Genomic DNA, 12,712 nt, shown 5'->3' with positions numbered 1-12,712 from the left:
ACTCAAAAGTCCATTTATTCTAACCCTCTGTTTTCTCGATTTTAAATAGCTGCAAAACCAGTCATACACGACACCTCTAATTCCACAATTATACATTTTATTTAATAATATTTCATGATTTACCGTATCAAATGCTTTCTTTATATCCAAAAAATATCCCACTTACTTTTTTATTATCATTCATCCCATGCTCTACCTTGCTCATAAAAATGTAAACAAAGCAGATTCTGTACTACACCCATTTCTGAACCCAAATTGATTTTTACTTAAAAACTCAGTTTTTGAAAGATATTTAACCAGTCCTCTGCTTAACTACCTTTTTCAAATATTTTGGAGAAGGTCGAGAGAAGGGACACAGGCCTATGGTTGCTGCACTTAGTACTAGGGCCTATTTTATGTAAAGGCGCCACAACTGCTTCCTTCAATTGATTTGGGAAAATGCCACTTGTTTAAACTTAAATTTATCCAAAATAAAAGAACGTCTGAAATTTTTGAAAATACGTTTTTAATTAGGTTAGTACTTAAACCATCAATTCCAGGCGATTTATTTATTTTTAACGAACTTACAATCTTTTCTAGCTCATACATTGTAACGGGTTCAAAGAACATAGACGATAACTCTATTTTTTTCCTTAAAAAAATGTACGATATTTTGAGGAAAGGTATCAATAAAGTTTTCCTCTAAAGAAATCAAATCTCTAACAATTATATAAGGAAGTTATTGGCGTTTACAAAATTACATTTTATAGGGAATACAATAACTTAAAATCGGTAAAAAATTTCAAGGGTGCTTAGGATATATAATTTAAAATTTCCTGAAACTTTATTGGTAGACGACTAAAACGTTTTTCCCGTTAATATTTCCCCAACATTCTACGAATCTGACTCCTAGTTCATCATCAAATTCCATGTATCATTTTTATGACTCAAGAGGATGAATAGATTCTAGATCTATCCAAATTCTAGAGAAGTTCTTAAACTGGACACAAGTGCACTTCCAGAAGATAGAGGGAATGTGCATGTCAGGGCTGAGGACCGAGGGAGTGGTCCACAGCTGGCTCAGCCACCGATCCATGTACCTTGAAACCTGAAGGCCGACGGAGCCGTCTATATAAGCGGCGACCACTGGGGCATTGGCAAGAGTCACCGACTAAACACACCATGTACGCTCTGGTAAGTAGTGATACATTTCTATAGCTATACAGATCATTAATAATTATTAAAAAATGAAATACAAAAGATACATAGTAGTCAACAACATCTAATGGGAGTTTTAACCTGTTTTAAATAACAATTAATGATGTAAATTTTCATTTTAAAAATATACACCATCGCTTTGACAAACAATTACTATTTTAAACTGGTAAAAGAAAAAAATATTTTGAAACCATGGGTGACGTAGTCTAAGTTTTTCAAAAAGTTTGGTACACGATAATGGGGACTGTACTGAAGTTAAGTGTATCAAGTGATATGATAAAATAGCTTACTCCAACGTTTTACCTATCATTTGTGAAAATGTATGTTTGTATCTAAATGTGCAAAAAGCGTTAAGTTTCATGCATTTTTCAAGGAGTTTTGGGATAAGAGAATGGTAATATAAATCTAGATCACGGCTTGAATTAACTTTAAACGTTGATGAATTAAAACGCTTTTATACTATTATTCTTTATTTAAAATAAAAAAATTGTGCAAAAGAGAATTATACGTCAAAAACATTTATATAGATACGCTTGTTTTAGAATAATTGATTTACATCAATGTACCACATAACGAGTTTTGCTAAGACCGCTGGATAGATTTGTTGTTAACGTATAGTTTATTTCAGTTTAAAAAATATAATTGTTATTATAAAGCTATTCAGTGCTCTTTAAATTATATTTCTTAAACGATGTTCAAGAATATATAGATGCCTTGACGCGTTTTAAATGGAAAGTAGGATGTGATTATAATGTCTAGGTAACTTAAATTGTAGAATATGAATTATTTATTATTAATTTTTTTACTGTATCAATTATATATTTTTAATTTTAAAGGCCTACGAGTAAGTTAAGTGAGTTTTTAATCAAACTTGATCTAACTTGAGGGATTTAAGTAACTTCTGTTACATAAAACGTTATACACTTTTAACCAGCGGTTTTCTTGGAACAATTAGGAGAATATTGAATACGTATATTACCATGCAATACGATGTATACGTGCTTAGAAAATGTTTTATAATTCAATCTTTTGTATTTTATAAGTTAATTTAGTGTTTATGATCCTCACAATATTATAGATCCCACTTTTATTTAATTACTTTTCGCTTTTAAAGTTCGAAGTTAATTAATAATAATGATATTAATTTATATGAACACTTTGTGCTTCTTTGAATAACGTTTTAAAAAGAAGATAATTGAAGTGAATGATATTATTATTGTGGCTTTTTCACATTTTTCTTATATAATTAACTAAAATGTTAAAATTTAAGACGGCTACCGCCTTACTAGAGTACCTTACTCGTCGTTCCATACTTCCTTTAGAATTATGACAAAATACCTACACTCTCACCACCATTGTCTTTAATTTAAAATGTAGAAACTATATTTAAAATACACGGATGCAATTTAGTATATTGACATACATAAAACATTATAAATGATAAGTGTGTTTAGAAAAACCAAGAGTTTATCTTATTTTATGTTATTATGAATATTAAGTATTGGAACACATTGTATCAACATTATCTCTAGCTCATTTCAAATAAATGGTACAATTCGTCAGGGATATAATTTATGAAATCCTGAATCAATTTAATTACTCTGATAGCCAATGTCATATTTGAATTTAAAGATGTTTGAGTTATTGTTGAAGCATATACAATGGAAAAAGTAATTTCATTTGAATTTATTTAACACCACAGGGTTTGTAAATTAATTCACTATTTTCCTTACAGATTGTCCTGTCCGCCGTTGTGGCTGCCGCTGCTGCCGGCATTGTGGCCCCCGTAGTCCCCGTGGTTCACGCCGCCCCCCTCGTACACGCTCCTGTAGCCCACAGCTCTGTATCCGTGGTCAAGACTGCCGTGGTTCACCCCGCTCCCCTCGTCCATGCCCCTGTAGTCCACCACGCTCCCGTTGTTCCTGTCGTCAAGACCGTACACACCCCTTTGGTGCCCGTAGTCAGGCATGCCCCCCTTGTCCACGCTGCCCCCGTGGTGCCAGTACTTAGGGCCGCCCCTGTCGTCCACGCTCCCCTCGTCCACGCTCCCGTTGTGCACCATGCTCCAGTTCTAGTACATTAAGACTAATAAAATAAACAATAAATTTTATTTTTTTAGTTAATCTCGTCGTTTTTCCTTACAACCCAGTTTCAAGACATTTCTTCGATAGAAGGATTGTTCACTACAATATATTTTAATTATAACTCTCTATAGATCGTTTTTATAATACTGAAAAATCTGCTTAAATGTATAAAGATCTTAAAGGGGTCTATGTATATTTATAGTAACGATTTATAAATATACATAGTATTAACAATTAACAAGTAGTACAATTTATAGTATTAATTGTACGTCCATTTCAAATACGATATAAATGATTTCAGTAAAAGAAATGTTCCATAGATAGCTATTTCAAATGAAAAAGATAAAGACTAGGGTTTAAAATGGTGGCCCGTGTTTATAAGGCAAACGTTTGTCAGCACTCCATCCATTTGTAGATCACGACGAGGTTTAAAATTCACAGCTGACTATTATTGTTGGCACGATCAGTTTGAATTCTTATATTAAGAGTAATTTAAGATGATTAGTTTTAATGTGAAATAAAACTGTTGTCGTTGTTACTGTTTCGAGTATACCTCACTTTATTAAACACCACTTCTATCTAACTGCAAGTATAAAGATAAAAATGTAATTTTTCTTGTTTGATAAATAAACTCTGTTTAATGACCAGACAGAGTAGTCCTGGTTTATCACACAATTTTATCATACCGTTTTCACGTTATATAATCTTGTTTCACAAACAGACGGCAAATCTTGTTGTCATAAATGTAACAGAAGTTAAAGTCTAATGTTTGAACAATTGATCGTTATCAAGTAACTTTCCAGCTTAGAGTGCTTAGCTTCGATATAGTTTAACTTCAATAACTTGACATGGAGATGCTTTTCACAAATGATTTGAATTAATATATGTCTTATTTTTAATTAAAATTGAGGTTACGGTCTATTGAGTAATGAGAAATATTAAATTAATTTTAAATTTACTAGTAAAACAGCTTTAGTTTTTAAATAAATTTTCAAACGAAGCACATTAATGTTACCTACTTGTATTTTGGCTAGGAAGGGAGGCTAAAGTTTGGGCGGGGGAGGGGATGTTCAGTGTTCTTCCAGTTGTCATGGGTCAGATACTTCCGCTCACATGATTCAAAGTGGCTTCCGAATTCAGTTGTTGCATCAAACATTATGGTAAATATCACGGTGGCTGTGAAATGTGTTGCCTGTGAGGCACACAAACTGTTATTTTACTTTAATGACGGACAATGTAAGACAGATTTTACCGTAAAAAGAGACAATTGTACCCTATCGACACTTAGGCATTAATTGAAGTTACTCCATAATGGTGGATTGTTTGATGCAAAAGTAGCTAAGCTAGATTACAAATTCATCGCCAAAGTCACCTCATTGTTCAGGGCGATCATTGATGCCTTATATGGTTGTTTTTAAGCGTAAAACATCAAGTTAATCATTTTGGCCCTTAAAACTCGACTGTTTAAAGTACAATAATAAAACTAAGCTTTTTGGAGGCAATTATGTGAACATACCTAATTGGATGGTGTGACGTCACAGCCATCATCGCAGCATGAGCTGTACAAAGTAAAATAGTTTATTTATTTATCCGACATTGTAGGTGGGTTGACTGAAAAAGATTTACTGTTATGAGTAGTATAACCTGTACTATTTATATTCCTTTTCGTTTGCTTCATTTAAGTTGTTAGTAAGAAGGTACTATTTCCTTAATGTATGTTCTGTAAGACAATTTTACAAGTTACTTTTTACATGCCGTTAAAGATAATATCCTTAAAAAAAATCGTAATCGTAAATATACTGGTATCGTTATGTGGGACTTAACAGATTTATTTATAAAGTATGTAAAGTATTTCTAAAATTAATATTATGCTCATGTGACCTTTGCAACATTTGGTGCGCGTATACTGGCAGAGAACAGCAGTGAAGTACCTGGAATATTCAGTGTTTGAGTACAAAGTTCCTGGACGAACATCGAGGGAGGCTATAAAGTACAAGTTCTGCCCTTACCTGCTGCAGTTTATGTTAGGGTCTAGTTGTAACACATTGAACCGTATGTGAGAGGGAACTTCGGCTGTAGATAACTAGCTATGAATGACGACTTTGAATCGGAACTAATAGGTCATTCATAGAGACATCCCCAACGATCTTATTACCATAAAAACCTGGCGCAATTGATTAAATGTTAGTAATTCCCACACTGTAACTGGAGAAATGATGTAGAAAAAACATCATTTTCACTCATGATTCCGCTAAACATAATTTAATGTAAGTGTTATTGAATCGTAAACAACGTCAGTTACTACGAAATAAAAAGAATGACATAATCGAAAACTTAACCAATTGGCAACTTACTACGGAGAGATTCTATGATGGCCTCCCGTCCCCTACTTCCTGTTACTACAACATCTGGAGATGTTTGAAGTGAGTCTTCTTCCGATATTGGGAATATTATATTTAAGGTTCATTTTAAGGTTGAATTTAGAATGGTTAACATTATCTGTGTGGTCTCCAAAGTAAATAAACATAAAATAAACGTCAATACACGACGTGTTTCATGGGTTTTATTGTTAGCAATAAACAATTCAGAAAGATATTTGCAAAAGTAACTAAATGTTGCTACTGACATTCAGTGAATTTTATGTATCATTACTAGATCACTTACTTTTTGTACGTTTCTGGTTAAATACTGACATGAACATAACTGTTCAGTTCGTATATAAACCTACTATTCCCAATTGTTATACTACCAAGGCCATATATTGACTTTTCATACCTGAATCTTAAACCTATTCGACCCAGGGAAACTTTATTGCTCTGGAGTAAAGCCCATAATTTATCTAACCTAACTAATATACACGAATGTGCTACCCAAACCCTTTCAGTACCTTACTTAACCCTTCTACTCAAAATCATACCGGTGTACTCGAAAAGAAAAACCCATAACCACAGATGTGCCCATAACCACAGATGTACCCATAACCACAGATGTACCCATAACCACAGATGTACCCAACACATGCCCTCAATATGCCGGTTGGAGCATCTATGTAATAGTTATGGAGTCAGGCTTGTAAAGTGTGAACCAATTAAACCGTCATGGTACTAATTCTGAGGTAATTAGGCAAAGATTACCTTGACTAAATACCGAAACATTCACTGTCAGAACGCAAGGTGTAAAAAAATTACTTAATATATAAAATATATAACTCATGACAAAACGTTAGTGAAACAACTGAAACATTTAATTTTTATCGTTCAGTTACAAATATTAAAATTCCTTGAAGTTTATTATTTCTGACACAAATGTTTTTAACACAACAATTGTCCACCAGTCGGGCATATCAAACTGTTTAGTGTCAAAGGTATCACAGCGAGCTGGGACACATGTTCGTCTCCTAGTATACTAATGAACAACGCTGATGAGAAAATAAATGTTACTGTCAATTATTAACTCTCATAAAACAATGATTAAATGTGCTTGTTAATCAGTAAGATTCTTGTAAAATTTATTCAAACGACTTGTAATTATACCTATATAATAGATTTTACCCCTGGAAGTTATCAAATACAATGCAGTATATATTAAAACTTATAGTTACTCATAGGTATAGAAAATTATAGTTATAACTTTTAATAGATGCTAAAAGAAACGAGTTTTAAAAATTTTAATACCAACACCGTAAAAGTGATCCTACGTTAATAATACAAAAATTATATACATGAAGTTATCTTCTATTTTAAAATTTTAGGAAAACGTGCCAAAAGTGAAGGAAATCGTACTTAATGAAAGTCGTTTATACAGTATTAATCTAATAAAAACTCATCCTTCATCCGCAAATCGGTCCACTTATTTTTAACTGTAAAAATCTTTCTTTTCCCGTTTGAAATATGGTCGAATCAAAGAAATGTTTGTCACTATAAAACCAACGTGAAAAACGTTATGTAAAAAGTTGATTTAATTACAGAGTGTGAGTTGAGAGACAGTGCAAACGCGTTTAAAAATTAGTTCGGAAGTTAATGAACAGTCAAATTAGTGTACAAATGAAAAGCGTTATTAAGAAACCGAGGGAGGTCCCTCATTTGCAGCGAGCTGCTGAATATTCAAGGGTTAGACCGCGCCCCGGCCCCAGCCATGGCCATGCGGTGCTCTGCAGAACAGTGTATACAATTGTACTTATGTTTGTCTCTAGTAATGACAGTAGTCATTGGCGAGTACTTAAAGTACCAATTCATGATCATCATAAATCTTTTTTTATTTACATCCTACAGAACAGAATTCTAACGTATATTAATGTTGATATATTTTCGATCCTTAAATGTTAAACCAAAACTGACAGGACAAGTAATGCGCATCTGTAAGTAACTGATAGGGGTTGCTACTTGGCTCTTTTTGTTTCCTTACATCCAAGGAACGATTAATCAAGATACGGGATTGTAAGAAGACACAACATAAAATCTCTAATCGTGCTGAAAAATTAAAGAACTGTCAGAAAATAGTCAGAAAAGGACAGGAGTTCATTGAATACAGTGCTCCTGGAGTCTATGGAATTCTATGTAGTTGTAGCTCAGACTGCACTGGAAAAACACATTTTTTGACATCCACACGATTTACAAAACGCACTAGACATATAAAACATAGAGAGAAATCAACCATAACAGAGCAGAGTTACAAAATAAAACGTGATAGAATTCGACAAGACGGAAAATACTTACAAAATTGCGTTACCATAATCAAAGGATTTCAATAAATAAGACACCATAATTTCGCATCCTGAGATAAAGAAGCTATATTTATTTATTAGTCACGTTTATCGCTAGCTGGTTACCTTCACCCAGTCACAGTAAAGCTAAAGTTAATCACTCATCTTTGTAAGCGGATGTGAATTACCATTCTTTCCAATTTTAGTTTAGTATTTGTCACCGAAGATGCCATTCCACTACAGCGAGACAAGACATCCCAAAATTATCATTGGGCTAAAAAGTTTCCGACTACCCATTTACCACTAAGCAGGTAGTAATCCTAAGCTGAAAACTTAGGAGTGGTGAACTAATCGGACTGAATTTCTAAAAATTTAAGAAACTACTTTCAATTACTTTGTTGTAAACTTGTTCCAATACTCATTTAAATTCATGAAAGTCATTTGATGATAATTCTTGAAGGGGTTTCTTTCTACATCATCGGAATTGGAATTGAGCACCCAATTTCTTTCACAGTAAAACAGCCCAAACCCACTTACAAATATTTATGGACCACGTCGGGAATCGAACCCGTCACCTCTCAGTGTTGAAACATTTAGAATCGTTTCCGAGTCAACGAACATCTATTGGATCTTTTTCTGAAATCAGAGCTTCTTAGTTAATACCTAACGTAGACTTTTTATAACCGTTAAATTGTAAGACAAGTGCTACTGAGTTCTGATCTTGCTATATAATAACTAGCCCAATTCATATAATCGCATAATGTAAATAGGCTGTAGAATTGAAAATTAACCACTGTTTTCCGAGCTGTAAGTGTATGATGTCACAAAAATACTATTGGGCGACTTGTGTACAATGGATTTAAGTTGTAACTTTACAAATTTAAGTTTACTTTCATAATGCAATTGAAATATCAAACATATACAGTAGTATACCTGTATGACATTTTACTAGAAACTAAAGTTTAATTGTGTAATGTTACAACATAAAGATGTCTTATAATTGATAGCAGCTATTAAAGGAACGATAAACATTCGATTTCTGTTGGGTTTTACAAGAAAGTGAATTCTTAGAAAGGCCAGAGACGTAGTCAGGTCACGTTTCTCCTACATTAAGCAAACCTTATCTATACCTGTATTTCGTGTCATAACCTACTCTGTCGTTCCCTATTCATTCTATCAATGCAAAACATGTCTACACATGATTAAATAGCGTATTAAAATAGCCATTTAACTTAATTTTAATTAAAAGTGTTAATAACCTTTGTTACAACTTTGTAAACCGATCAGATGTACGAATATATTTAGAAAAAATAATGTTCAAACTTGAAACTTTTACCGTTAAATCACGTGATTTTGCACCAAATTCAGATAAGAAAGGCTGATCCTTCACAATATAAATTGAGCATTTATGTATTTATTTATTAATTGAAAGACTGATATACCAGTTATTTAATTTTATTCAAAATAACCACAAATCTAAAATAATTGATATTGTCTTTAATTTTGGTGAAAAGTTTCATGATACACTGTGTTATATTGTTAGGATCAAATTTCAATAATGATTTTAATAAATAGTTTTGCAACCAAAGATCAACCAACTTAAACACTAAATAAGTACTATTGAAAAATTAAATGTAATACAACCATTTAGAACTATTGTATGACGTTATTAAGAATGTGAATTTAAAAGCGAATTGAATGTTATTATGGATGAATAAAAATGCGTTTCTCATAAATAAGGAAGTATTAGTGAAAGGTTAGTACATGTTTGTGATACGCCAATCTTGTACAGTAACAACAAAACATGAAGATGGCAGAGGAAAGTAGCTTGTTTCGGCAGAAGCGTGTTTCTTGGCGGGAAATGACAACAGCTGATTTATTGGCGGGAACATATTCTCCCTCTCTAGTTTATCCACCTGAGATTTTCCAATATTAACTTACAATATTTTACGTTGATATTTGTCACTATCTATTGACATTTATGAAGCGTTTTTGTTAAATAAATACATGTTTATATGTATGTAAATTTATTCTTACACGAAATTACCAACGATCTATGTTTGCAAATACCATTATTTTGACGTAGTTTGTGAGTTTAGCTGTATAATAATATTTAAAATTCGTAGCTAAACTTGTTCAAATACATTACATTTACAACAATACAACTTATTCAACTTATTCAAATACAACTTGTTCATGTACATTAAATTTACATGAAAATTATGGATAACTTCTTTGTGTCGAAAACGCTACTACAAACATGTTGGTTTATAATTTTTAATCGAAAAACTGTAAAGAATAATTGGAAACTGACTTTCTATGTGTAGTATTATTATAAATGGGATTGAATTTATTTTGTTAATACCAAATATTATTGTGTTTTAAAATACAATTGATGTAACATAAAACTGACCGATTGAAATAAACGAAGAACTAAAGTATTTATTAAGAGTAATAAATATTAGTGCTCCCTTGTTAGTATTATGCAACGACTAAATCTATAAATTTATAGACAAGTAGGCTGTAGGTGCAATGGGTTAAAGTAAAAAAAACTTAATCATTGAGATGGTGCAATTTATTTTCAGGTTGGGTAAGTTATAAAAAGTCATGGTTTAATATATTCTATTTCTTCTAAAAAGAAAAATGTTGTTGTATTTTTTCGAACATTCCACAAAGTACTGTGGATATTTATAGTGGTACCTTTGACCGTCGTGAAATCGAGTCATTGGAAGAAAACGGATGACTATAAGTACCTAAATTTTATGAACATTAATTATAAAGTATGACAATCTTTTACACACAAACTAAAGTTGTTTCAATAATACTTTCATAACAAAACAACGTTATTTCACTACCTTACAATTCAAATACATAGCCTGCAAATAACGTTTCTTTTTTTCGTATACACGGATTGGAACATTGTCATGAATACCTTTTTGAATGTATCTTGTAACTTATTGCATTGGTAATAAATTGATAACAAAATTTGTATTAGCTTCTTATACTGAGGTATGTTACATGAAAGGGCTACCTATACAGCATTTAAAAACGTCAATTCTGCCAAAAACCGATCACAAATGTTTTTATATTTTTACTAATTTTTCGTTGCCATCCATAATAAGAATGACTAAATGTCATTGCTAATAATTATTTAACTATACATTTATTAAAAACTAATGTCACGTGATTAGTTCCAAAATTGAAATCGTATACGGTGGTAAACTAGTAGTAGTACATCAACGCGAGAGTGTGTAGGAATCAAATTTTGGCATTAACTAAAAAAAAAAAGATTTTGATATTGAATTCGTTTCAAGCTCATTATAAAAGAATAATTTCGCTTTATCTTCTTTCCAATACGTATTTAGTTTTATTTTATCCACAATTACAGTAAATTAAATTCAAACTAAATTGTACGTTACCATTAGTAAATTTTACCAAATAGACCGATATGATATTTATATATTAGTCCCATGTTATTTTAATCAGGTAAGTACTATAACAACACCACGGTATTTAGGTTTAAATTGTCAGTTTCGGAAATTTTGCCATAGATTTCACCAATTACCTCATCTTCTATCTCATTGGTTTACTCTTGAATAAATATTGATATTAATTATAATTAGTAAACGACAATTGTCATAACAACTCATATTCTTGGTAGTATTAACATTTATCATAAATAATAATATAACTATATATCTTGTCTTTTATACTTTTTACCTGTTTTAATGGAGTGAGATATTTTTTTAAGGAATATTCATTTTTTAATGTAAGATAAAATCTTATATTTATGTAAAACACATTTTTTGATGCAATTATTTATTGAAGTTCATAGGATTATTTAAATTAAAAAAGTACGCAAAAATACATCGCCACAACTTAAAATAATAATTATATAAACCAAGGGTTTTGACAAACTTTATTAAATAATAAAAAATGAGTTTCTTGGAAATGCTTATTAGGCATGCTGTATGGATAAAACTGATATACGATACGAACTGACTGATTCCGAAATAAGTATAAAAATTTATTATAATTATAACTGAATTAAAGCTAGATAAATATAGTAGATGAAAATTAAATGGATATAAAGTGATTTTTAATTGTTGTCGATATTGTTAGCTGCTGTCCAGAAATTAGGTCTAACTGTGTTCTTTTTAAATTACTCAACCAACTTCAGGAACAAGGCCTTTCTGTTTGTGAATGTATCGGTATATTTATTCAGTGTACTAAAAGAATACTTTAAAAGCGTGTGGAATAGCAAGTTTCTACGAGTTCAAAGTACTCCCGGTCAATAATGTTTTTGTATGTAAATCTATTGATGTCTATAACAAATGTTTTCATAATTACAGATATTGCAATAATATTAACCGTAACAATTTGTAAAAGCATACTCAGACAAATATGTTTAGACACAAAAATGCAAATATCTGGACTGTTACCAAATCAGTTTCTGAAAATTAGTTTTCTACAGCAATACCCGACTATACTGTATATTAGTAAATACGGAAATACTTTAGGAATATTGAATAAATGATTAGACGATGTGATGTATTTACTATGTACAGCATAGTACATATATCTGTACAGTACAATGGGCGATTGTACGTTTAGATTTAATCCGTGGAGTGGGCATCAGATCTGATTAAAACTTGTAATCGGTGTTAAATTTATAGGCATTCTTCTGACAAGATCTAAGGAATATGGCATCGCAACAATAATTGGCTTG

General features: G+C 31.6%; 1 protein-coding gene across 1 annotated transcript; it reads left to right on the top strand.

Annotated features, from left to right (window-relative positions):
* The first annotated feature begins 1,046 nt into the window (after positions 1 to 1,046).
* LOC124363924 (A-kinase anchor protein 14-like) lies at positions 1,047 to 3,320 on the top strand. The gene is made up of 2 exons (XM_046819195.1): positions 1,047 to 1,173; positions 2,933 to 3,320. Exons 1-2 carry the CDS (start codon positions 1,162 to 1,164, stop codon positions 3,278 to 3,280), a joined length of 360 nt encoding a protein of 119 aa, XP_046675151.1. The 5' UTR covers positions 1,047 to 1,161; the 3' UTR covers positions 3,281 to 3,320.
* The last annotated feature ends 9,392 nt before the right edge of the window (positions 3,321 to 12,712 follow it).

This window comes from Homalodisca vitripennis, chromosome 5 (assembly GCF_021130785.1).
Source record: "Homalodisca vitripennis isolate AUS2020 chromosome 5, UT_GWSS_2.1, whole genome shotgun sequence".
Lineage (NCBI taxonomy): Eukaryota > Metazoa > Arthropoda > Insecta > Hemiptera > Cicadellidae > Homalodisca > Homalodisca vitripennis.
Note: the sequence above shows the minus strand (reverse complement) of the source record. Positions and strands in the feature narration are given on the sequence as shown.